At 51.5% G+C, this 26,297-nt stretch overlaps 7 protein-coding genes across 7 annotated transcripts; 4 read left to right on the forward strand and 3 right to left on the reverse strand.

Moving 5' to 3' along the window:
* On the forward strand, positions 1 to 780 carry T310_1913 (DNA-directed RNA polymerase III RPC4; the record flags this gene model as incomplete). The annotated part of the gene is made up of 1 exon (XM_013475190.1): positions 1 to 780. A coding segment is annotated over one exon (780 nt), but the record flags the coding sequence as incomplete, so codon positions are not given.
* Positions 781 to 2,206: 1,426 nt separating this feature from the next.
* Positions 2,207 to 2,722, forward strand: T310_1914 (uncharacterized protein; the record flags this gene model as incomplete). The annotated part of the gene is made up of 1 exon (XM_013475191.1): positions 2,207 to 2,722. The coding sequence occupies one exon, from the start codon at positions 2,207 to 2,209 to the stop codon at positions 2,720 to 2,722; it is 516 nt and encodes a 171-aa protein (XP_013330645.1).
* A 2,219-nt stretch (positions 2,723 to 4,941) lies between these two features.
* On the forward strand, positions 4,942 to 5,454 carry T310_1915 (uncharacterized protein; the record flags this gene model as incomplete). The annotated part of the gene is made up of 2 exons (XM_013475192.1): positions 4,942 to 5,083; positions 5,168 to 5,454. The coding sequence occupies 2 exons, from the start codon at positions 4,942 to 4,944 to the stop codon at positions 5,452 to 5,454; spliced, it is 429 nt and encodes a 142-aa protein (XP_013330646.1).
* A 471-nt stretch (positions 5,455 to 5,925) lies between these two features.
* Positions 5,926 to 7,527, reverse strand: T310_1916 (uncharacterized protein; the record flags this gene model as incomplete). Its single annotated transcript, XM_013475193.1, has 3 exons — positions 5,926 to 5,928; positions 6,055 to 6,296; positions 6,366 to 7,527. 3 exons carry the CDS (start codon positions 7,525 to 7,527, stop codon positions 5,926 to 5,928), a joined length of 1,407 nt encoding a protein of 468 aa, XP_013330647.1.
* Positions 7,528 to 8,697: 1,170 nt separating this feature from the next.
* Positions 8,698 to 9,435, forward strand: T310_1917 (Uracil phosphoribosyltransferase; the record flags this gene model as incomplete). Its single annotated transcript, XM_013475194.1, has 3 exons — positions 8,698 to 8,886; positions 8,943 to 9,108; positions 9,173 to 9,435. 3 exons carry the CDS (start codon positions 8,698 to 8,700, stop codon positions 9,433 to 9,435), a joined length of 618 nt encoding a protein of 205 aa, XP_013330648.1.
* Positions 9,436 to 10,896: 1,461 nt separating this feature from the next.
* T310_1918 (Transcription factor AmdA) lies at positions 10,897 to 13,576 on the reverse strand (the record flags this gene model as incomplete). Its single annotated transcript, XM_013475195.1, has 4 exons — positions 10,897 to 11,038; positions 11,097 to 12,091; positions 12,165 to 13,327; positions 13,441 to 13,576. 4 exons carry the CDS (start codon positions 13,574 to 13,576, stop codon positions 10,897 to 10,899), a joined length of 2,436 nt encoding a protein of 811 aa, XP_013330649.1.
* A 7,263-nt stretch (positions 13,577 to 20,839) lies between these two features.
* Positions 20,840 to 22,907, reverse strand: T310_1919 (uncharacterized protein; the record flags this gene model as incomplete). The annotated part of the gene is made up of 2 exons (XM_013475196.1): positions 20,840 to 22,462; positions 22,833 to 22,907. The coding sequence occupies 2 exons, from the start codon at positions 22,905 to 22,907 to the stop codon at positions 20,840 to 20,842; spliced, it is 1,698 nt and encodes a 565-aa protein (XP_013330650.1).
* Positions 22,908 to 26,297: the final 3,390 nt, after the last annotated feature.

Raw genomic sequence — 26,297 nt, forward strand, 5'->3', positions numbered from 1 at the left:
GACGTGGAGGATGATACAGAGATACCGCTTCCGGAACCGACGGTTAAAGCTCGTAAGAGGGTGTCTGTCAAAGACCCTCGGAGCTTGTTACGGACCAAGGAGGAGATCGAAGAGTTTGACAGACACGCCCAAGACCTCGAGGTGATGAAAGATCTCCTCTCTGTGGAGGAGCCAGCGCGTCCCGAACGACCGCTCGCCGACGGCACCACGGAAGCTGAAGGTGCAGCGGATCAGAAAGAGGTGACAGATGAAGAAGAGATTCTGAAGGACAAGCACTCGGGCCAACTTTTTCTGATCCAGTTTCCACCGCTGACCCCGAATCTGGTTGTTCAAGGCGGGACAGAACAGACGACGGAGGGTGGGGTTGGCGCGCTCGACGGCGATATCAGTATCACCCACGCAGGCCCTCGAGCAGATGGTCCTGCAGTGAAGCAGGAGGAGGACGCAGATGTTCAGGAATTGAAAGCGCAAACGGCCGCTGAAAAGCCAGCCAAGTTGGTGACAGCGACACAACAGCAGCTCCCCGCGGGTCGGGTGGGCAAACTGCATTTACATGCATCGGGGCGAGTGACGATGGACTGGGGCGGAATCAGCTTCGAGCTGGATCGGGGGACGGAGGTGAGCTTTTTACAGGAGGCTTTGATCGTGTCGACACCATCCACGGCGCAGGCGGCCGGCGAAGAGGAGAAGGATTTCGAGCCGGAGGAGAAGAAAGTATGGGCGATGGGACAACTCAGCGGCAAGTTTGTGGCACAGCCGAATTGGGAGAAGCTGTTGTAGCTTCACCTCGATGGCTTTCGAGGTTGATACCTGTACAATGCTCCATGAAGGGGGTTGGAGAGAGAAGTAACAGGAATACATGTTCCGTGAGGCATGATGCCAGAGGGCTTGGTTTGAGACCAGTGTTGTTGCCATGAAGCATAGTATGATGAATACGACCATAGATTTGCTAGTAATCTCATCTTCTTCCCGGCCTGGGAAGAGAGCAAAAAATAACTGTTACGATAATGAATTCCCAGGTGGCCATGCCTCTCAATGCTAAAAGACGCAATTCTTGTCAGGAGCATCTGTATACTTCTACATGCGCCTTGCACTCTGCGAGTAGTGTAGCAGAAGGGATGGTGATTGGATATGCGGGTGAATAATTATATATTTTTGCAGAACGACCTGAAACCGTATCCGCTGTACACCGTAAGGGGCCAGGTTGTGTGCGGTGCCTATAACATTTTCTTTCCTCTCTTCTTTTATCAGTCTACAAGCCCTTCTCCATGAACATAGATCAACTGCGGAGTAGACTGGAACTCCGTTCCGCACTCACAGTCAAAGGGACGGTGACTGCCGGGTACGTCATGGCAGCCGGCGGGGGATGCTGGACATGGGAAATTCGACAATAATTCGCCGGCTGTCTTCACCGGGTCTGGCCCAGCCACGGGCGCCGCTAAGCTTTGGCGACGGCGTGGGGCGAGCCCACTGTGGCGGCTGGAAGAGGCAGCACGGTGCTGGCAATCCTTGGCTGTGACTGGCTGCTGGCCCGCTTCACTGCGCCCGGCCTGCACGCCGTTGGCCTGCCTAATGAGCAGGATGTGCTGCAGCCCCATCGCCGTCTTGCCCGGGAGCCACTCTCTCTCTCAGGGGCCTCTGCTAACTGAGCCCGTGTCTGTGCCTGTGTGTGCCTGGGGGAAAAAGGCTGCAGAGGAGCCTCAGCCAGGTCCTCGTTCTCGATGTTTCTTGCTCGCCCTCTGTCCTCTGGCTCTCTTCCTCCCTTTTCCACGAGTCGAGGCTGTCACCAGGCCGTCCCCTCCTCAACCCTCATCGTCTCTGCTGGGGCATCTGAGCGTGTACATCGACCGCACATCGATCTGGCCGTCTCGAGATCTCCTTCAGCCGTTGCCAAGGCTCTGTCTGGCGGCTCTGGCCTCTTCAAACTTGATCGCGCCTCGAAACTGCTAAGAGACTGTCCCTAACGACGACGACCATCTTTTGCGGGCCAAGCCGCTTGACGCAACCGGTGCAACCAGTGCAACCATCGCGATCGACTCCTATAAAAAAATAAATACGAGGAATAGCGTGGTGGAATAATCTAATTTGGACGTCTCTGGGTTTGTTTACTTGGTGTTGCGGCGACGGTCGTCCGGGTGAAATTACCTAGTGACCACCACATCACCGTTCGAGTTCATATCTTCCTCAGAGCACAAACATCACCACAATGAGGATATTGAGCAGTTTCCTTGTGTTTCTCGCTTCCACTGCTGCAGTGGCAGCAGAGGAGGTCCCCTCCAACGCTGAACCGGGCGCGGTTTCGACGACAGGCTCCTCGCTGGTGACACCACCTCCTCTTCCTCCGCAATCGAACCAGGATGAAGGAGCTCTCGAAGCCCGTGAGATTGTTCAGAACCCCGGCGCTGCACCCGCTACCACGGCCACGCAGATGAACCCTACCACGACGATATGGCAGGAAACCACGCTGAAAGACGGTGAGGTCGTCACGGCACCCGTTACCTACGTCCAAACATTTGCGAAGGTGCCAGACCAATGGCCGTCGCCCTCGAGCGGTTCCATCGGACTGGGCACGTTGTCGGGGAAGATTGGTGTCACGTCCACCATCACGGTGGAGGCTCGCTCGCTCAAGGCTCGAAGTGAGGGCACTCTGGGCCAGACGCCGTGGATCGGGATGGCAGTGGGATTGACATGCACGGCACTGGCAGCTATAATGCTGGGTTAACGCGCGCAGCAAAAGACTCGATCGACAGCGCATCGATGCTTCGACATCCACCCTTTTATTTGATCCGACTTCGTCTTTCAGCGTTTACATTCACTGCGGCTTAATATTCACACGACTATTACCTTGGATGTCCATAATTGACGGCGACCCCTACATGCACCTATAAACCGTTCGAGCGAGGAATCGGCTACTGTACCGTATTTTTTTTAGCATTGCATATAGACTGGCGTCTTTCGAGTGCAGCATTTGCGGCCAGTGCTTGTGTACCATTAATTGTTTTCAGCGGTTGTCATTTTCTCTTCTTGTCCCTGGGCCTTTTTTTGTCATTCTTGTTATCTTACTCTTTTATTGCCAGTGTACCACATTGTATTCATGGTTTGACTGGTTTTTCTTTTTTTTCCCCTTCTTCTTTTCTTCTTCTTCTTTCTTTTTTTTTTTGGTAGCAGGAGACATGTGCATGGCTCTGGTTCTTTTCTGGCGCAGGCGATCAGTTCTTTGGCCAGGGCTTGCTTGCTTGTTTACAATTCACGACTTTTTTCTAGGAGGCGGTTATAACTGTGTTTCGCTAGCAGTGCCGTCATCTTGTTGTCCATATAACAAGCGTGTTGTATGGCGTACATACATACAGAACTGTTGATTCGAAGGCCTGTCCGCGCGAGTGAGTTGTACCGTATCAATTCATGATGTCCATGTAGACATGCAGAATCGGAATCTACGATTGAAGAAATGCCTACAGTACGGAGTGTCTTCTAATTATTAATTCAATGAAGCTGCCTTCATGCAACTACCTATCATGGCTGTAGACCTAGACAAGAGTTTTTTTCTAAAGCAACATCCAGCCTGAGGCAGCAATCGAACTACTCTATACAGAGCCAGCCATCGACCAGAGCCGGATATAACAACAACGACGATTAATCTAATCACCCAAACACGATTCGCTGACGCAATAATGATGGATGGATGAAAGGAAGGATGGAAGGAGATGGGGGCGGGGGCCAAGCCATGCGCCATGAAGTCAAACAACTCTCACCAAGATGAAAAATTATAGGCAGAGAACCGACATACTTTCGCCAAGATTCGGGGTGATAGGTTAACCAAGGCTCGCCTAATTGCGCCATACAATAATAGGTAGTACTTGCTGCTTGTACAGCCTCCGCGGGGCGCGAAAAGAAAAAAAATTAAGGGCCTGAGGCCTGAGGGTCATATTACCTGTTGGAGGCAGTTACTCCATACCCCGTATATAACAGTGGGTGGGTAACCCCAGATTTTTTGAATGGACTCCCCACACCACGACGACGACACACGACAATCCCTACTAACTACTACAGTCTAACTAGAAGAATCTACCAGCCAGCTTGCATGCATGCGTGCATGCGTGTCATTCACACTATCATCCCTGCCACTGCTGCTGAGAAATTCTTAGCCGTTTTCTAGAATCCATCTGACTCATTCATTTATCCATCTTGATCCAGCCATCATAGCCTCATCGTCATTATTTCCAAGAACGACCAACGGCTAGTCAAGGTGGGGAATCTCATCTCATTAATCATTTAATGGGTGAATGAACGATCTTATATACCATTTTTACTACCTAGGTAAGTAAGTACATACCTACCTACCTACCTACCTTATTTGACTGGCCCATCCTGGTCTGTCAGTCTTTCCTTGTGTAACGGATGTAGGTAGCTATTACCTACCCAAGGTGATTAACCTCGGAATGAAATCCATCATCCATCGTCTTGGAACCTGCCGGCGCATTGTCCATCCAGTCTTCCTCCCCCATTTCAATCCGTTGCCATCGTCGCTCAAGTCACATCTCTATCGAGGATAAGAGATATGACCCTCTCTTTCTTTGGTTGTATTTTTTCCCCACTTCTCCTCCAAACACTTCTTCAGAATATGTACATTTAGTTACAGCTATTGTCGACAACTGACTGACTGATGATACAAGTGAGCTGGAGCTAGGTAGCAAGCAAGCAAGCAAGCGACGACGGGCCAGTTCCGCCTTACCTTCAGATTCACCTCGCTCCCTCGTTTCATCGCGAAGCAAGAATCTCATCGAGGGAAAAAAAAAAGGAACAACACAGTGTGAAGTCGATCAATCAATCATTCCTCCCTGTTCGACAGTGTCTCTAGACACAGAGAGGTACATTGTCGAAGAGGAATCAGTTCAGTAATCACACGGTAGCGATATAATACAGTCACTGCATACATCCATCATGGATGACGTCGCCAAGTCCTACGGCGTCAAGTTCCCGCCCTATACCCCAATCGACTCCTTGCGCGATGAACTGGGTATCATGTTCGGCTTCATCGCTGCCTGCGTTCTGACCGTGGGTGTATATTATGTGCTTTGGCAGGGTGGGAAGCCTCTCTCCCACTCCCCCACTCTCTTTCTTTTCTATCAGCATGGCTGACCGTTTGTTGTTGAATTCATCGTCACAGCCATCCAACGCCGCGAAGCCGTCAAAGACGAGGCCCGCCGCGCAGAGCTGCGCGCTCGCGGCTTCCACCACGAACGAGGCGGCTACCACGAGAAGATGCTGAATCGCTTCAACACCAACGCCGATCAGTCCCAGGCCCAGCTCCAGTTTCTGACTCAGCCTTCGTCTCTGCATTCGTCGCCGACGCCGAGGACCGCTGCGGCGGGTGCAAGGAACACAACGAATAGAGCTCTGGACGACGACGATGATGACGATGATGTTGTTAGCTGGAGGAGGGTCCTGATCTGATCTGATTGGGATGAGGGAAACGAATGAAATGAAATGACATTAAATGAACCAAAGCAATAGACCGATCAATCTATCCCATCAATTCTTCTTTCTTTCATCCTCTATCCATCCTTCTACTCCTTGAAGAGTGAACTGTCTCTGGAGACGCTTCGAATTGCGGGTGCGCGTGTAGTGGGTATTTTTTTTTTACGATTTATTATTATTACTGCGAATAGAGTTCGGCTGCACTCAGCGTTGTTTGTTTTGTTTTGTTTTGTTTTTATCGATATATCAGGAAGAACCGAACGTGCTGAGGGATGTCTTGTCATGGCGTGGAAATGAGATGAGAATAGATAGATACGATGCGAGTCAAAATGTCAATGACATATATGTATGTACAGTACATACGTAGGTAATTATTTCCCTGGTAAGTTTTCTTTTCTGTCTCCGTGTTGTAACTTAAATTGCAACCGTTCATCCATTTGTATCAATTCACTATTATGAATATGCGTGTATGTATTTATCCAGATGATGTATAGTATGACAAATGGGTATACAAAAGGGGGTTTATGTACTAGCATATATCGATATATCTATCGCTTGGTAAACTCAAGAACAAACCGGACTCGCAAATCCAATTGTCCATTTCAAACTTCCCATGATGACGACCAGGAATGCCAGTGCAATGCCCACGCTGGCTGCGCCGTACACATAGGCGTGCCGTCGCATTCCCAGACCATGCAGCTCTGCTACCCAGGTGCTCACCGTCGTGGCGCAGCCGCAGAAGCCGTCCATGACACCCTGCAATACCTGGCAGCTCGTCAGGAGGGATTTCGAGGTAATTACTTGTGCTGCTCCAATCCCTGCGACGTGTTGCAGATCATAGCACATCCCTTCAATAGCTGTCCCCAAGATATTGATCGTAAACGTACCCAGAGGGAAAGCTGGGAGGCGCGCGTTGAGGTACAAGGACAGGTAGAACCGGAGCAGGCAGCCGAGTGGAGCGAAAACAAGCGCGAAAATTGCCCGACCACGCCATGTCTCTTCCGTGTGCATGCGATCTGGCGGCCAGATTGCCATGAATACGGCGCCGAGCCAACAGCCCCAGGCGAGGAGGACGACGACACGGTCAAGAACCTTTCGAGTGAACCGGAACGGAACGACGGGCGTCCATGGATCCAGCGCGATTGCGAGATGGGCCCCGAAGAACAACGACGACATGCTCAGGGAGACAGTAACAATAATCACGGCGACGACGGCCATGAAACTGTCACCGCGATTGCGGGAAATCGCGCCAGTAGTCCCCGCGGACGGATTGGGCAGATCGTTCGAGAGCGCAAGAAACGCGTCGCGTATGAAGCTGGAAAACGAGGTAAAGGATCCGCAGAATCCAGTAGTCAGGCCGATATAGAGCGGAATGGTCTTCTTGACCGTCTTGTGCTTCTTGATCCATGCAGCCATGACATCAGCACCTGAATCGGTTGATGGAGGCTCGTTCCCGCTGGCACCCCATTCCTCCCGGAAAAGATTCCTGTCTTCGATGAAGAAGCCCATCAGAATGCAACCGCCGACATTTGCCCACAACACGCCCGTCACGACCGGCGCACCGGGATAGAAAGTCAATGCCTGCAGTCCCAGACGTGCCAAGGTGCCAAGGATGGAGAAGAATATGAGGTATGAAATGGTATAGAGCTTTGTCGCGAGCTTGGACACTGGTGGAGGGCCCTCTTCCCGTTTGCTGACGGCCGAAGGGCGCCTCGATGGTGGCCGCTGTCGAGTGGATGTGTGAGATAACCGAGGAGCAGGCGGCCCCGCGACGAGTTCTGCGAGGGGAACATTGGACCCCTCGGTACCTCTCTCACCACCGTACATTACTGCGCCGTTTATTTGCTGCTGTGATTCCCTCCAGTCGGCAGGAGCTTGGACGAGAAGCTCTGACAGAGGCGCTGCTTCATATCCGTCCCCTGCTTCACCTGTCTCTTCCTGTCTTCTGGACCTGCTCGACTGGATCATTTCCAGCGAATTATCCTCATTGCCAGTGACATTTTGCGTAGCATTGGCATCCGAATCGGAGGCCGGGATCAATGGAGACATTGTGATTAACACTTCATGTCATTGAGGTCGTCGCATTCTTCTTGCGCCTGGGAGATAAGGAGCGGGGTCTTTGAACGATCACCGATGGTGCCGTGTTGTCCCGGGAAGGAAGGAATCTGTGATGTAGCAGACAGAGTCTGCAACTGTCTCGGAGAGATTGGGGTTCGCGTCGGAGTCTGAACTGTGGAAGGAGTTTGTCGGTGGTGATGGTTTAAAAATGAAGACTTCCAGATTAGGCATTGACACGTGACCTGGGAGGTAATATGAGTCGGACGCCGAGCCGGGCGGCCCGTCTGGGTCACGTGGACCATTAAATTTGCGGGGTCGCAGCTTCTGGAAGAAACATCCGACAGGCTGCCAATCAACCAATCAGGACACTCATAAGGTAATATCAAACGATAGTACGGCGCCTTGAAGATTGTCAACTTCTGGTGCTAAATGAATGTTTGACATCTTGACCTGTTGAGACTCAGCACTAGCACATCTTTGGTTTACAGCTCTAGGTATCACTTTTTCTTTGTCTCGTCCAAGTTCACTAGTCCAGTTTCTGAATCTTCTCCCATTCAATAAATAAAGACCATCGTCAACTGAATGTGGGGTATTGACAGTTGTTCAGCCTTATGCATACTATATCTTATCAACAATGGAAAGAGATGAAGTTCATATTGGCACTACACTACAGAGTATTCAGTATGCGCGGTTGAACAAAACCCCATCTTGGTTCTATAAACATAAGAACAATAGTTGAAAAGAGGTGAAAGAAAGAAAGATCTTCAGACAATTTCTATTGAATAAATCAATCTAGCAGCTGAAAGACCGTAAATAGACAAAACAATGATGCTGTGAACAACTGGACTCTCGTATTCTTTCTTCCTGTTTAACGCATCTTCTCTTCTCATAGATCATTCTTACCTACAAACAACAGAAATGATTGTTAGAGTAAAGGTCTGTTTTGTATGGAACTATTCTGGTTAAATTGCCCATCTTATCCCATCCATCCCATCCATCCCATGGCAGGGCTCACCATGTACATCCTGCTTCTACCACCACCTCCTCTTCTTCTATCGATTCTATATCGCTTCTGAATATCCTTTCTTCGTCTCTAGAGATTTATCGTCACGTCTCTTATCACGTTCGGCACGAGCCTCGAGGTGCTTCTAGAACTACATCATGGCACCGGATCCGCTCCCTGCCAACATCCATGTCTCCACGCATCCTTGTCTCCGTGCAAAGCTGTCCCAGCTGCGATCACAGAGCACAACCTCCTCCCAGGAAATAAAGTCGCTGGTCCATGATATCGCCGCGATCCTCGGATGTGAGGCGCTTGCGGCAGGATTGAGAACGCTTCCAAGTGGGACGGTAAGATGAGCTTGAATCCTTTTTGCTTGATAGTATGGAGTCCTTGAGATGGAAAGACAGAAAAGAAAAGAAATAAGAAAATAGGAAGAAGGAAAGAAATAATGTTTGGTTGGCACACGACAGGACAAGACCCGCTAGATGTCGACTATACGACGGAGGCCGTTGAGCCATCCAACATCGCGCTCATCCCGGTGCTAAGATCCGGTCTTGGGATGGTGGTGGGTGAGTCTTGTCGTTTTTCGTCTTCACTTTTATTTTATTCTTATTCTCTAACTCTTTCTTCCAGCCCTTCAAACCCTCCTCCCTTTCTCTGTCCCCGTCCACCATCTCGGCCTCTTCCGCGAACGCATCACCCTGCAGCCGGTCGAATACTACAACAAACTGCCCTACGAACCCGCTTGCCCTTCGTCCTCCGACTTGACAGCACTATCAGCAACAGCCCCAGCCCCTGTCTCGACAAACACCGCCGTCAACAAAGCCGCTGCGACGCTGGCTATCCTCCTCGACCCGGTCATCGCAACTGGCGGCAGTGCCGCGGCTGCTACCTAGATACTCCGCGACTGGGGCGTCCAGCGCGTCCTCCTGCTCAGCATCCTGGGCTCCAGCCAGGGCGTGCGCAATGCCGCTGAGGTATGGCCCCAGGGCGTCGATATCTGGGTCGGCGCTTTGGATCCGACTTGTGATGAACGGGGAATGATCGTGCCCGGGTTGGGCGATATTGGGGATCGATTATTCATGGGCCGCGGGGAGATGACATCGGAGGAAGCGGAATGAAGTCAGGACGCATCTTGTTTACCACGTGGAAAATACGAAAATGTACATCACAAATGGACACTGGAGAAGAGGGATATAGCGGGCTTTTATCACCTCTTCTTATCACCTCTTCTGTAAACCATTAACTTCTGTTGGCGCTGTCCGTTACTTTACGAAACTTAAGTGAGAAGGGATATGGCGAGATCTGTAAGGCTTATCCTTTACGTATGAAAATTCACACCCAATAATTATCTTGTATTTTGTTCCTCAAAACTATGGTACAGGTACTATCTGACGGCATATGCTTTAAAAAAACAGAAGCCAGCAAGACAGAAACACTGCAATTGCAAAGCACTCAATTAACATAAGACAGAAACAACGATCAACGCGCAATAGAGCAAGTGCAAGATTCGATTATAAACGCAGCAAATTGGGAGAGGAGACTAGTACCCGGATTGTTGAGACCCAGAGCAATGCAAATGTGAACTGCAACAAATAACGCGACTCTAACACGAATGCAACTGATTAATGGAATAATAAAAAATAAAAAAGAGGAAAAAAAAGGGGGTCTGAAACGAGTGACTAGAAGGAAAAATAAAATATATCATGCAGAACAAACAAGGTATCAAATGGGGTCAAACGACAACTAGCGTGTTCTCAAAGTGGATGCACTGGAAAAAGGAAAATAGGGCAATAAAAAAAAGTATTAATATGGCCATGCCAGAATCGAAGAAACACACAGGACCAGCCGAGTGTAGACATGTTGCCTTCGCTAACCCATCAAAACCCGAGAAGACGCACTGACCGGACTCCTGTGAGCTCTTGCAAAAACCGAAAGACACAAACCCATCAAAACGCAGCAGAAACCATAACTCGAAAACCAGAACATAACAAATCGATAGGGCAACTGCCAGCAAGAGGACCAATAGCGTGACAAATTCAATGATCCCGCCGCCCCTTGCCAGTCCGTGCCCCGAAAAGTGCCGTATTTCCATTTTCCGCCGATGACCCGATGAACCAAAAACAAACCTCAACGAGAGTAACGAAATCAGAGAAAAATGCAACCATGAAAATGCTAAAGAGATCAGAGTCCCGCGGGAATGCAGGCAGCATCATCATTCGGATTTCTCCAGATGCTACCAGGCGTCCCGGAAACAAAACGAGCGACAGGGAAAAAAAATTATAATAAATTAATATCAATGGTTCATATGCGAAGAGAAGTGAAGAAGCTTTCAGAATAGCCTAAGAGGCCGAGACCTAATAAGCTGTGCCGACACTTGCCAGACTCTTCGTCGGCATTGGCTGCAGGGGCTGATCCTTGGCAACATGAAGCGAGTCCTCATAACCGACCAAAGCTTGAGCATGGAGCTTGAAAGATTCACCCATGAGCTTGGTAATGCTGTAGACCAAGTTAGTTTCTCGTCTCCGGATAACAATGGATACAATACACCACTTACCCCCATACCACCACGCCGTCAAGGATGTTACCCCAGACACGGGCCACGGTGGAACTGAGTTTTCCATAGGCGTCGATCGCGTCGTCATCAAAGAGACTCCGCACCTTGCTGTAGAGGGCAATCTCAGCCTCAGTAGCCGGCTCCTCGTCATGTTCCAGGCGATAGAGCCAGAGACTGAGAATGACCATCAAATCCAAGCCACAGAGCGGATGCTCCACACTCCAGTTCGTGGCGGAGGTCTTCGCAACCCAGTTGATGCCCTGGACAGCAGCAATTTCAATGCATTCGAAGCACTGTTGGATGACCTTGTTCATCTCCGTAGACCGTTTCACCTTGTCACGAGCGACCGTCATAGCCGCGGCAACCTCATAGGACGAGTGATAACGGAGCGCCTCCTGGACAGACTTGAGGTCGACTTCGAGCCGAGCACGGGTGTTGCGATAGATGGCCATGGAATTGAAGATGAGAGGGTGGCCCTTTTGAGGAGTACTCAGAGGAACCACGATCGTCTCCGGCTCACACACGTCAAGCGAGTTCTCCCACGTCTCCAGAGCAAGACGAAGCTTGTATTCCGTCACAACATCCTGGAGGGCTTCGAAACTACGCTTGTGGCTCCACACTTGAAGGAACAGTGCGTTGATCATGACCCGCGTAGCGAAGGCGCTGTATCGCGTCTGCTCACCCTGGAAGAGGCGGTCGTGGGCTTCCCGAACGGTGATGACAGTGGAGGAGGCCAGGCTGCGACGCCAGGTTTCCTCATCCGTAGCTTCGAGGTTCCACAACGATTCGGATGACGGGAGCTCCAAGCTGTCAAGTTCATCCAAGCTCATCCCAGGCGTGTGATTGAACGTTAACGTGAGCATGCCGAAGAAGATGTAGACGGCATAGTAGGTCCGACGACACGTCTCGTCCTCGATCCATTCCTCACGGGTTGGTTGTCTGCCCTCGCGTGCTTCCGTTCGGAGCTTCAGTTGGTATCGATTGCCAGCGACCATCTGGACATGGGGTCAGCACAAAAACTGCAACTTCGAAGACGACAACCGGTGGTGTAAATGTGGGAGAACTTACGTTGGCAAGCAGACTCTTAATCGAACAGGTCCACTCCAATCCCTTGGGGTCACCACTCCAACTCTCGAAGATCATGTTCAAAAGCGTGCTCTGCATGGCCCACAAAGGACATTTCCTCGAGTCAAAGTTGTCTTTCTGCTGCAAGAACTGGTTCACAAGCACCTTGGACCCAACGTGAAGCATGAAGGCGTGCTCACGCTCGAAGGTGTAAAGAGCCCCGATGGAAAGCACGGCAAGCAACAAAGGCGGGGACGCAGTCGTGGGCTTGAACGAACCCTGGTGCAGGAAAGGCAAATGGTGGTGGTAGAGGTTGAAATACGTAGACAAGTACTTATTCAACGCAGCCGTATTAGGCAACTGGAAGCCCTCGGGTAACGTTGACAGACTGTCTGCGGCCTTCACCCGATCCACAATGATTTGCCGCTCCATATCGTTTGCGATTTGGGGAGCCTTTGGAGATGTCAGTGCTTGGCTCGGCCCTGGGGACCGGCGGTAGTTGACAGGGCTGACAGGACCAGTCATTGACGGGTACGGTGACAGCGCATTGGGAGTGGAATTGCCCGAAACTGGCAGCGAGTCCACCAGAGAGTGCACGGACGGTGCCAGACCATCTCTAGAGACATGCCGGTCCATGATCGAAGGCAGCTGATGCGTATGTGAACCACCGTCCTGGGAGGTGAAGCTTGTGTTCATGGAGTGGTGCTTGGAATCTGTGGGAGACACGAGCGTGTCCCATGGCATCTGCGGAAGCGTCGCGTTTCCAGACAGGTATGCAACAGGAGGCTCCAAGAGGGGCCCACGACCAGGCGAGTAAGACGTATCAGAACCAGAACGCTCATGGACATTATTACCCGTAGCAGCTGCCGCGGCCTTGTGTTGGAAATCTGTCATCAACATGGCTGCAGTTTCAAGGTCGACCATACCATCGCTGCTTGCCTCGATCTGTTCCAAGGTGGCTGGGTCGATGGTAATTGATGGCTTTGACGGCCCTGGAACGGGAGAAGTTTTCTGGACGCCGGAGTTACCACCACGTCGGCGTCCCTCGCTCACAAGGGGGACGCCACCATCCTTCGCGTGGACGGTGCGGTCATGGCGAAGGAGGAGATCTCGGCGCACAAATGTGCTACGACATTTGAGGCACTTGAAGGGCCTCTCTTTGGTATCTATAAAGGGAGATTGTCAGTACAGAACGCGCAACAAGCCTGCAATCGCAGAGATCGCGACAGGATGGCGGTATGTCCCAACAAGGGAGGCCTTGGGGGGATTGAGGACTTACGGGATCGCTCATGTCGGCTTCGATGTTCACTTCGGCTGAAAGCACGATTACAGAACTGGCACTTGTACTTCTTCTCCGGAGCGGAGGTCTTCTTCGCCGGGGAATTGCTGGTCGCGGCGGGGACGGTGGGAGCCATGTCAACAGAGTGTGCGGAGCGGTGTAGACGATCCTCTTCTCAATACGTTGACGGCGACGAAGAAAACGAATTGGCTATGAGCCGTGCTGTACGCTCGCACCGTGTCTGGAGGCGGTTTAACGACGGGGAGGATTCGGGTTGATGGCTGATCATTCCTTGGGCGGGGGAAAGTGTGAAAAAGGGAATAACGGGAAGGTGTCCAGCCACAGGCGGACAGGCGAGAACAGGAATAACGGGTCGACGACCAGAATCGAAGGCTGAGGATTAGGATAAACGAAGCCGACAGAGGAGGGGAAGGAGGGGGAGGGATGTTGAATCGGGAGGGTGAAAAGAAAAGAGGGAGGAAGGGAGGAAGAGAAGAGGCGGGATGTTGAATTTGATGAGGAGAGGGAAGACGGGAGAAGAGTCGAGGACGGGGGGGGTGTGGTTTTACCCTGGGCAGCGCGGGCCGTGGGCAGAAGACGACGGGGCGATCGCTGGGCCACGAGAATAGCGAGGCGCGCGTGTGTCCGGCGGCGGTGCGCTCTCCAGACAACAAAGTTCCAGGCGAGGAGTCAGCAGCCCGAGAAAGGCGTCGGGCGGGCCCAGGGAGGGGAAAGGGGGGCAGCTGCGATTCCCGAGGCCCGTCTGCTACGCCCACGCACGTCCGGGGGCTGCCGCCACGCACCGCGCTAAGCCGGCCTGGCTGACACCTAACCGTTTGCTCCTTTTGCCCAGCCGTCTCGCAGGCTCGCCCACCTCACGCTACGCTCTCGCCTCCTGACGCGGTATGGCTGGGCAATCGAAAACAACATGCGTGTCGTCCCAACCACCAACAAGAAAGGGGAAACCACCAGATACCAAACGCGCCGTCGGCCCATGACAGCCCACTGGGCGGGCCTCCCAACCCGTCATCCCGGTACGGCCGGGGTCCCTGCTTAGCCTGCTGCTTCGGTGGTTGCACCCGCCTTGGAAGGCACAGGATCACACATGAATGATTTTTGATCGCACAACTCACAGAGCCCACAACAATGATAATGATAGTCAGACGAGTACAGAGTATAGGGCGCTTCCTTCCTGCTCCTGAAGGCCCGACATTGGCCCAAAGTGGGCTGTTAGTTCGGTGATTTGTGCCCTATTATTGCTGATAGTACGTGAGGGGGGCTGTCCTGCATGAGATCGTATTCTGTGGTACACCGTAAGATCGACTACAGTCTGTACCTGACAATGTACTAAATGTACTGCACGTCAGTACTCTACGTGTCCTCTACGGAGTATCTGTCTCTCATTCTCTTTCCTACTCGTCCGGACAGAGAACGGGAGGAATAACTTCGTCAGGTCTGCTGGATTCCTGGAATCTCCCTGTCATTATTTGAGTATTTCACGAGTCACATAATCCTATCGCTCCTACTGCCTGGGTCGCGAGTCGCGAGTCGCGACCAAATGTCGCTGCATAACCGCAATCTTGGATACATCGGCTGCGGGGCCGCGTCAAAGCCCGGTCTCACCTGGGCTCTCCAGCCTTCCGGCGACGCGACTAACCACACGCACCGGCTGCCCCTCCCCCTCCTACCTTCTGTTTTGGACGGGCCCCTCTCGCCCAGTGGCCTGCTAGCATAGGCTATAGCCCTATCCCAGGGCAGCAGTGCCATTCCATGCCTAGACTGGCTGACTGCCGGGCAATGAGGCGTCCGTCGACTTGGCCCCCGTCGCCAGTCGCCTCTTCCCCCTCCATAGCGTTACTTGTCGGGCTCGCCGCTCGTTGCACATTCCCAGCCTCCCGAACAGGCTCCCCTTATAATCATCATCTCTTCTGGCCCCCTAGCTTACTCCTACCCTCTCTCAGAGCATCTATTGTATACTGGTCCAAAATGGCCAACGGCGTCGCATTTTCATCACACCCGGCGACTGCGTACGCGCCTGGTAGACGTGGAATAGCCCCTCTAGCTCCCTGACCGTTTGCCCCCTCCCCCTCCATGACCCCTCTTCAACGCCAGCAGTCGATCAAGATCAGCTGGACCGAGTCTTGTGTGTTATTCCTCAAGGGAGATACGAGATTAGGAAATCGGGGACGGAGGCTAGAACTCCGGAGGTCCTTGCAGATACGTGTGAGGCTGTGGATCATTCTGAAAGGAGGAAAATGTAGGAATATTCCAGGTCCCTGACAGGTACTCTGCTGCTGCTGCTGCTGCTGGCGGCGCCGCCGGATCTCTGTAAATCGACTTTGCTCGGGTTCCTGCCGGGGTGAGCCACATCATCCCGGAGGGGATCCCTGCCCACCAGTGAGAGGGCGCCAGCAAGCAGGGGAGCGAGCTGAGCGACGCGAGAAATGAGCTGTCCCTCCCCCCCTCCTTGACGGCCGATGGATCCTGTGAGTGGCGGCGGGGACGGAGTCGGCCGTAGATCGAGAAGCGCTTCGCGTCTCCACGGGTCACGCCGTGTGGCTGTTGCAGGTGCTGTGCCACAGCACTTCCGAAGGGTCCGTCGCTGTCGCGCGAATGATGCCAACTGGCCCTCTGCTAGCAGGTCACCTGCGCTGGCGGGTGCAGGTCATTCAGCAGAATCAGTGCTGCAGGGTGGCCAAACAGCAGCCAGAAAGGAGCACCAAGCTGCCCAAACAGCAGCCCAGCTCGCGTTCACCTGGGCATTGAATCCAAACCGAGATGCTTGGCAGGCTGAGAGCGGTTCTTTGCTGATGTGCCGCCACGACGGCGCGCCAACAGCCTCACCCGATCAGTCAAGACGCGCGCTCTTCCCGCGTCACTCGTCCAGCGGAATAGAAACCCTTTCGGCATCCGCGCCGGTGTCTCGCCAGGTCGATGCTGGCCACGACACGACCACGTGTTCTGCGGTTTTCTTGCCCATCAGGGGCCTGTTTCCCCTGCAGAAGTCAGCTGGACGCATCCTTCGTAACGGTTCTCCGAGCAGGATTTCTCTATCCTCGACAACAAGCTACTATCACTATCGCATCACGCCGCGCTGCCGCACCTGGAAATCCTACCTCTGATTTTCGCCTTGAAATTTCGGAATGCACAGTGGGGTAGTCAATAATTGCCCCACCACCCAACGTTAAATGTCTCTAATGTTGACGGAGGGAGCCAGGAGCCAGGAACTGGGTTACTAGGGAAACCGCCATGGCAGCCAGGCCCGGTTGGACGGTGATTATTACTTAATATCCGCTCTTATTGGAGGAGAGGATCGACTCTCACGTGAGCAGATCCCCCTCCTTCCGAGTGGCTCAAAATCGCTTGCAGGCTTCAATTACTGACTTGCTGGGCAGGGCAGCTTGCTTCCCCCTTCCTTGAAGAGCCGGAATGTCCCTACACAGAAAGAACCTTTGCGCCTCCCCACTGCTGCAGCTTTTGCAGGAGACCCATTCTTCCATGCACCTAATACGCTCTTTTATCCAGCACAACGCTCCATAGTATGTACAGGTACCTAGGCGTCGGGATAAGGGCTGTTATCCGTGTTAGTGTGAGGAGTGTCCTCTTCACCGCTTTCATCTGCCCTGATTTCTCGGAGAGCGGTGAGTCGCGTGGATGACCAGCTTGCAGTCCCGTTGGCAACACGGACCGAGACTTTGCGCCGCTGCTCCCACGTCCAGCCACTCGATTTTTTTTTCTTCCACTTGCTCTGCTCCACTTTCCGTCCCATGCAGCGGTCCGTCCCAGTCCAACGCCCGTCAAAGCCGGCATAGCAGTCACGCATCTTGGTTGTCTTTTCCACCGCCAGATCTAGCGGATCCGTGCCAGGCGGGATGAAAGGGAGATAGCTTTATGCTTGCGCATTTCCCCACCAGACAAATGATGTGTTGAGACGGGCGGGACCTGAATTTAGAGCGTTGAGTGGCAGACTGGCAGCTGCTCCCTTGCGGGCCTGCAGAAGTGCAGATACCCGCTCACTGGCCCCGAAATTTGGGTGGCCATTCATGTTGCGGCAAGAGCTTCGCTAAGGATTCGGACAGGCTCCAGCGCTCCACTAGGTACCATTATTGCAGGATTCAGGAACGCCTTCCCCGGGTCCGTCGCAGCCTTAATCGGGTTCAGTTGACACCAGGCGGTCGCAACTTTGAAGCAGCTCCGAGCCTAGAAGTCTGGATTCTATTCTGGTCCCGATGGTGAGGACACCGCCAAAGAGCTTGCCGGTCTGTGATCCCAAAAAGTTCAGCAACTTCGGGTCTTTGGAGTCGGTGAGAAATCCTCAACAAGAGAAATCGAGTCTGTTCTCAACTTCTCGTTGACCGCCTCTGCTTCACATTCCGCAATTACTGCTGGCGTAGGTTAGTAGCTCCACCGTAAGTTACGTGTCAAGCCTGATTGTTCTCTTACCGTCATTGGACCGTTTACACGTGTCAGGAAATCGATAATCTTGTGTCTTTTTCGTGGTTGTTAACGACATCCTGAATTTGGATTTCCGGGTTTTGTGCGTTGCTGGATATCTAGGGAGACAACAGGCTTCATTGGGAAAGGCGGTCACAGTCCACACAAAAAGGATGGCTGTTTGGATTCGAGCCTATCCGTGGTCCTGGATCATCACCGTCGTCTCCTGGCCAGTTTGTTGGATCCGGTGGGTAAAAAGGGGGGCATTCCCGCTTCCCCGAAAGCCTCCTTGAAATCCTAATTGCCCCTGCGGAACGCCGCCGGCAACCCTGGCCGGCTAGCGAGTGTGCTCCTTACAACTAAAGTAACGTTGTATTCGGGGCCGTCTCCGTTTAGAGAGCTCAGTTGCTGCGAGCAAGGAGCTCCAGACTCCAGAGAGCTCTGGCTCCAGACGGAGGACGGAGGATTACCATGGATCGTGATGGATGCCCCAGTCCACTATCAGCATCATGACCCAAGGAAAGGGAGTCGAGGTTATTTGCACCTCATCTGAAATGAAATTCCTCTAGAAAGAAGCCAGTTTTGACTTGGTTGTCCGACATACCCACAGTGTCGTGAGTCGTAACTTGTCACTTCAAAATTGCAAGAACACCAAACATCCGGTTGGCGGATGCAGAGTTCAGATCTGTCCCGACGGAGATGCCAGGCATATGCAAGATGCCATCGTACATGGACAAACGAGATCGCATCCGAGAGGAGAGCCAGTAAAATCCCTGCGAATGCATCTCTACTCTGTAACGCGTACGGAGTACCGCAAGAAGAAACCTCAACTACAGTTTACTCTGTAGATGAGATCCACACTTATTCGGTTTGTTGCTAATATTCCCGGTCATTCCGGGTTAATAAGTGGGTTGTGTCTGCAATACAAAAAAAAAAGAAATACTCCGTACTCAGTATATCGACGAATCGTCGATTATGGATTGTATTCAAATTTTATGATACCTCAGATGAAGGAGGACTCGAGGAGGGGTACAGACCAATAACCCCGCCATCTAAGTAATACCCCTCCTTCACCATCTATCAGGATGAGTCATTCAGATCCAGGACTAGACAGATTCCCATGATAGAGATTATGAAGTGCTACGCAAAAGCAACTGACCTCACGCACCTGCGGAATAATACTCCGTACGGCGTACTCCATACAGAGTTCGATTCGCATTCAATTCAATTATTATTATTATTTAGCCAGCGACTGCCAATCAGCAGCCAGGCCTGCTGGCAGACGCCTGCCTACGGTAGGGCTAGGGCTTTGGCGAGCCCACAAGGAGGGAGGATTTCGTTGAACCTTACAGTACTAGTAGACCTGTCATTAATACGATGAGCAGAGCTCTCTTTGGAAGTCTGGGACACATGTTTTTTTTTCTTTCTATCAACTAATAACAACTCTGTAGTGTAGTTTCAGGCAGGGCTGACATGCTGAAATCAGAGATAATATAGAGTAATAGATGTGTGGTAAAGGGCGACTCGTTGATAGAACTCCGTATAGTAATGGTCCCCGCTGCCTGGTCACTAAGATAGTACTGTACAGCTGCGGCTGCGGCTGCGGCTGACAAGAGACCAAGAAACAAGGAAACAAAGAGACAAGGATCAGCCAATTTGACAGACTCCTGCATTGATTATTGGCCAGCATAAACTAACTCATGGACTTGCGTAAACATGTGTACTGTATGTGTATGTGGTTAATTGTGATAGGTATGAATGATGACTCAGGAGGGGTACTACTGCATGGTTCCTCTGTGTTGTATGCTGTGAGACTAGGACATCAAAATTAAAAATAGCAACGGCAATGGCGATGGCAATAATGCGTGGTGTCATCATCATCAATGCATTCTTGATTGATTGATTGGCTCTTTTTCTTTTTTTTTATCTAATTTTCAGAGAGCCAGGAATGGGCCAAAAAAAAAGGGGGTGTGGAGGGGAAAGAAAAAAAATGCCACTCGAGGAGTGTATCAATCCACTGCAGTATTATTGTGTGTATACACAGTGCAGTTTTCGTGATAAATGATATTATTATTTTGTTTCCCTGTAGCGACATCGTCTGGTTGTATATTATATATTAATCATTGATTGGTGGATTATTGAGCATATATATCTATATATATCCGTGGATTATAATATCTTGCTCCGGAGGACAGGTTTGTCCTATATATGAGAACTTATTAGGGTCATTTATTATTATATATACGCAATCATGACTACGGAGTCTGCCAGAACAAATATTCAAGTCTCAACAAAAAAAAAAGAGAGAATGTGTGTGTCGAGGGAGGGAGACTTGCCCCTACGGAGTTTTCTATGCATACATCGCTGGTATATATCGTCAACGTCGTTGAATTGGGTTCGTTTCGTCCGTTTTATGGTATGCTATATACTTATGATATAGACACGAACTGACAAGGAGGGTGAATGAAGACAAGGTATTATTGCAATGAAATATAAAACTCGTCTTTTTTGGGTACTAGACTGATCGATTAGTTTCGAAGTGTTGTATATATATATATCGGTTGATCCTAGAATCCTGTCTAGCGATATCTATATCTACATTACATAGAGAGGATGATGAGGTTCATACATGCAGACTCGACTGAGCTCCCTTTATTTTTATAACCGAGAAACTTCGAAATGTCGATTTGACTGATCCCGTGGACTTCTTTCTGATCAAGGACTTCTTTCAGACAGTTGAGGCTGGTCTCTCTCTCTGTATTGTACCGCGTCCTAGGCAACGGACAGACTTGCGTTGATATACGATATTTACATACAAGCATCAAGGCTCGTTCCTCTCGTCTATACTCCGTATACATATATATGATACATATATATGCCACAAATCAAGAACAACCATCCAAGTCAGGCATCACTTGCATGTACAGTACAGTACACGTATATATACGCATGTACGTGCGCATCGTCAGTTTTCTTCAGCAGCAAAAACCCTCCTCCCGTCAAACCAGGTCTGTAGCACTCGAGCCTGCAGCAACCGGTCCGGCGACCATTCCATGTCGACGACGACGAAATCCGCCCTTAGCCCTTTCTTCAACCGCCCGGTGAGACCGTCCGCAAAGCACGAATAGGCCGCGCCGGCGGTCGCCGCCGTCATGGCGCTGACCAGCGGCAGCGCGAAATGCTCGTTCACCTTGGTCACTGTCTCTGGCTCACGGGCGGACCGTCTCGTCGTCGCGATGTAGACGTTGGGCAGCGGTGCCCATGGCGCGGACGGGGAATCAGATCCCAGAGCCAGGGTCGCGCCACCGTCGAGGAATTCCTTGTATGCAAAAGCGCGACGACAGCGCTCGGCGCCTAGCAGCGTGGGCCATGCTCGTAGGATGGCCGGGTCTGCGCGCACTGGCTGCACGGAGGCCGTAATTCCCAGCTTCCCCAGTCTCTGCGCGTCTTCCGGCGTAGTCATCTCCAGATGCTCGATGCGATTTCTCCGCGAAGGGGTGCCGTGCTTCTCAAGGACATCCAGAGCCGTCCGGACGGTTTTGTCGCCAATCGCGTGAAGGGCGCATTGCAAACCTGCCTGATTCGCGCGATGGACGACCGGTGCCAGCATCTCTGCCGTCCAGAGCGGCTCGCACGAGACGCCGTTGCTCGAGTACGGCTCCAGGAGAGCCGCAGTGCATGAGTCAATGACCCCGTCGCAGATGACCTTGATGCCCGCGATGCGGAAATCCGGGGACGTGTCCAGATTGAACTGCTTGTGCAGCGCAATCGCCTTGTCCACCTGCGCCAGATTGCTCGCCTCGTCCGGTGACGGCACAATCAGCCAATGCGCCGCGACTCGCACGGGCAGCTTTCCCCCCTCCTGCTCTCGCAGGAGCAGCAACGCCTCCCACGCGTTCTCGCCCATGGCCATTTCGACGATCCCCGTGTATCCTGAGGCTGTGTATGCGGCGAGTGCTGCCCGAAGCGCATCTAGCTTGTCCTCCATGGACGCGACGCGGGCGATATGCGGCCAGACCAGGGAGAGGACGGCTGCTTCGCTCAGGAGACCCGAGGCTTTGCCATTGGCATCTCGATGAATCGTCCCTCCGGCGGGGTCAGCCATGTCCTCGACGCCGAGCTCTCGAAGCGCGGCACTGTTGCACCACGTCGAAAGGAGGTCCTTGGAATCGATGAAGATGGGCCGCGGGTCGAGGTCGTCGAGCATCGTCGCGAGGGCTTCTCCACCGGTCATGTGCTGCATCCAGCCCTTGCACAGGATCCGAGGCGCCTGGGGATGCTGGCCTGCGTAGTCCTTGATGCGGGCGCGAATCTCGGCGAGGTCCCTGCAGCCGCCGAGGTCGAGTTTCTGCAGCGATTGACCCAGCAGGAGGAGGTGCATGTGTCCGTCGATGAAGCCCGGAAGGACGTACTTCTGCTGGAGATCCTGCAACACGGCGCCGTTCGCTTTGGCGTGCTGGACCGCTTCGTCTGTTGAGCTGCCTACATGGGCGATGGTGTCGTTCTCGACGATCATGCACTCTGTGGACGACCCGTCAGACGAATCTCCGGTAAAGAAGCGGCCATTGAAGAAGATGGTGGTTGAAGTCTTTTTTCCCCCCAGGTCAATCAATCACTTCATATCATAACAGATTGTTGCTCCTCCACAAAGTTGAGATCAGGGCCAGTCGTTCCTGTAAGAGATATAGCTAGTTCAGTTCCAATGTCTTTTTAGATATTCAGCAAGCCTGTTCTGTCTCATCAATGAGATGGCGAGAAGCAGCAGCGTTCACGACAGACGAGTAGTAACACGCGATAGATAGGTCAGTTGGTCTGTTTGCTTTGGCACCAAATATCTATATTAAATCATCTCAGTTAGCTGACCAGGTCAGGAAAAACCGCATTGACATGAATACCTCAACAGGATATAGCGATTGTATCGTTCAGCGATGGAGATGGGTTTTCTGGGGATCACTGACAGCTGAATCTGAACCCCACGTTGGAAATGAAATGCGGGGAAGGGCGCCTAAATATCTAGCAAAAGAAGGTTCCATTATTATTAAAGAAAATCAAGTAAGCAGGGGCTTGACAACTACGCCGTCAGTAATAATAATGATATATAGTTAATATTTCCTCAAAGAGAGGAGTGAGGGTGGAAAAAAAGTATCGTGTATTCCAAAGCGATATTCTTGACAGTCAATCAGGAAAGTGTATCAGCTGACACAAGTTTCTTTCTTGTCTGCAGTTAACAATCAACTTCCCACTGACAATCCCGAAATCTCGACTTAGTTACTTGGATGTTAGTAAGTTATACGCTGTATAGCTCGATCAATTCGATTGATAGGGAGGACGTAATTAGTTAGCTGTATAGTATATATATACCTGGCTGGGATGTCTATACAGATCACTAATGTCCTGACCTGAAATCGAGACGAGTCTGACAACTAAGGTATGAGCTTAATTACCTTACCAAGGATATCGACCACTTGAATCTACTGCAACAAGGAGGTCCAGACCAGTCCAGGCCAGGCCATATATCATCGGTTCAGGAAACCAGGATAGTTGGAGATAGACAAAGACAAAGACAAGATTTGCCTGGATGGGAAAGAAAGACCCAGGAGTTGATTTTTTCGCGCTGACAAATCCCCAAAACCTTATTCAGTCTATGAGTTCGCAAGAGGGCGCTTTTCTAAACGATATGTCTTTTCAGTCGTCTGTTGAATATTGTTCATGTGAAACCTGACCCCTTTTGTCGTTGTCCTTTGCGTAGCAGTAGCACTTGTTCATTGACCGGCTATGGTAATATGACTAATTCCAGCGTAGGCAGCAGAAACAGCGATAATACTCCGTAGATGGAGTAACGATACACGCATCTGCAATGATCTCCACCGTATCAGGCTGATGTCAGCAGTATTGGCCATTGCCCCCAACACGTGGGGGAGGGACTGGCAACCTCGTTCGACGCAACTCGCCGAAAAGGGATGGTACTAGAAAACCCATGGAAAAATGGGAAAAAAAAGAAAGCCATCCTATGACAATTTGGAATATTTTGCAATAATCCATATAGCTGCATGCATAGAACTATGCAAGGGGCGGCGTGGCGTCTCAGATGGGAAATAATGAGTGTGTGCTGCTTGCAGTTGACTACTATCTGCTTATACACTCTGTGCTGCCGCACACAGGATTCGAATCGCTGTATGCTTTCCTGTAGGGGCCGACGCATGTGAGATCGTCGGGCCGTTGACGATCAATGTTGCTTGATGCTGAGTATTAGTCTAGAAGTCTGGTAGAATAATCATCCAACGGGCCCGTGGCGCTTCGCGCCGCAGCGTCATCGACGACCATTTTGGCGAGTGAGAACTAGCAATCCTCGTGATGGGAGCAGAACCATCAGACTAATGCATGGAATGATCTTCATGCCGGTGTTGGGTCATGCGGGCCAAACTGCAGGATCGCTGGCTTGGAACTTGGGCCATTTTGGGGCCAATACGGATGGAACCATATGATCGAGGTGGTGTGTAGCGTATATGTGCAGCCGTGATTCATACTAGCATGGTCTCGTCATGGTGTGAAGCAGTGAGCAAGGAGCAGCGCACTAGACATTCCATGTCGTAGTCCAATGGATCGTGATACTGCCTCTACATAGAGAGTATGAGGTGTCGAGCCTTGGTATCAGGATTCAGGACATGAAGCAAGCATGTCAATGTCCATCCCTGCAAGGTATGCCTGTTGGATAGTATTAACAAGGAGAGGCAAACGCGATACGCATACCTCCTTGGTGTCACTAATCGAGGACTGCGTGGTTTGCCTGATTTTTGGTCGAGCTCGAAGTCCTACACAAAGACGTCCGAAGTGATGGATCATTGCAGGGAGGGGTCGATCGGCGCTATCACGTAGATATGGGTTGATAGCTCAGAAGGCTGGAAGCCTGGAACTCTATCTTGAGTCATTCATGCTCATTCCATGCTTCCACTTGCCGCAACTCATTCTCCATTATCGCCGATAATTCGTTGTTATTCCGTACTAGTTCGAAGGACTGACTGTTATTGTTCGATAGACACTGTGATTAAGGTCCCAAGGTATTGGACGCTGGCACAGCTGGATTTCAACACAGAGTACGGAGTACCCCGTACGTACTGCCCTCCAAAGTCTGAAATGATAGATAGTTACCCGATCCAGATAAAGTAGCTGATAGTAGATAGTACTATCCCGTACTATTATTCTCGCGGAACTCAATCCGTTCCCAGTAGCCAGGTTCTGGGAATATTCGACAAGAACGGCTCACCTCGATCATGGAGCCGAGGTACGGCTTACTCCCGATTGAGAATAGCCCCGATATTAGACCGTTCCATGTGAGCAGACCGGGGTAGAGGGCGAATTGATTGACTAGAGACTCCGAGCCTGGCTTCAGCATCGAGTTGTCGTTTGCCGTTGTACCACTTTCGGGTTCTCGGCATTGGACCATAATGGATGAAATCAAGCCCCCCTGTAATCCGTATGGAGTACGTTCTCGAGCTCAACTTCCAAGAGGCGAGATGATGATAGTCACAATGAATAACTACGACAGGCAAAAGACAGTCGCGGAGTCGCGGCCTTCATTCGTTAGCGGCAGGGGCCAAAAAGAGCCAGCTTGGACGGAAGCGACTGAAGTACGGAGTAGAGGACTAGAGATGGAAATTCTTCCCCACAGCTCCAATTGATGAGATGATCAGCTGCGGTTAGACTGTACGGAGTATAGCACAGTGCACTGGATCCCTCCTGATAACTTCCAAGAGAAGATGGCCTCTGGAGACGATGAATGAGGGCAAGTTAATAACTAACTGTTAGCAACAAAACGTGCTGAGTCTCCCTAGCGTGGCGGATCAACGGTCGCGCTTAGCCTGTTCCAGGGACTAGGGAGACGCGTTGCAATTGTCTCGCCATGACTCGTGAAGGAGTCAACTGCAGGGTACAGTACAACAGCAGTGGCAGGAACAGTGAACAGATTCTCTTTTGAGCATTCGATGATGCGCCACAGGAGGTTTCGGTGCTTCAGAGAGAGCAAGTCGGCGTGCAACGTTTCTGGATTGTTGCTGCCGTGTCACATGAGCCGGACCGCCAGTCGGCAGAGCGTGGTTGCGGACTCGGTTCTTTGCAGACGGATATCGAATTCGATATAAAGACCTCGCGAAATATACTTACTCCCTGTCTTCTGTAATATTAATAAGGAGCAACACGATTAGACATGAATCCATCCCGCCGAATTTTTTTCTGCATCAAGTGTCCGTGCCATTCTGATCGGAATCTCGGGGAGAATCATCTTTCTGCGCCCCTGAGTCCTGACAGCTGTCATGATGCACTTTGCCTGCTGCGCAATAAGCATAGTAGAACGGGCTGCCGCCTGCAGAGAACTGGCAGGGATTCCCGCAGGTCCGCGGAAGCACGGGACACACGGTGACACGGCC

The sequence above is a fragment of the Rasamsonia emersonii genome (genome assembly GCF_000968595.1).
Source record: "Rasamsonia emersonii CBS 393.64 chromosome Unknown ctg1118621760006, whole genome shotgun sequence".
Taxonomy (NCBI): Eukaryota; Fungi; Ascomycota; class Eurotiomycetes; order Eurotiales; family Trichocomaceae; genus Rasamsonia; species Rasamsonia emersonii.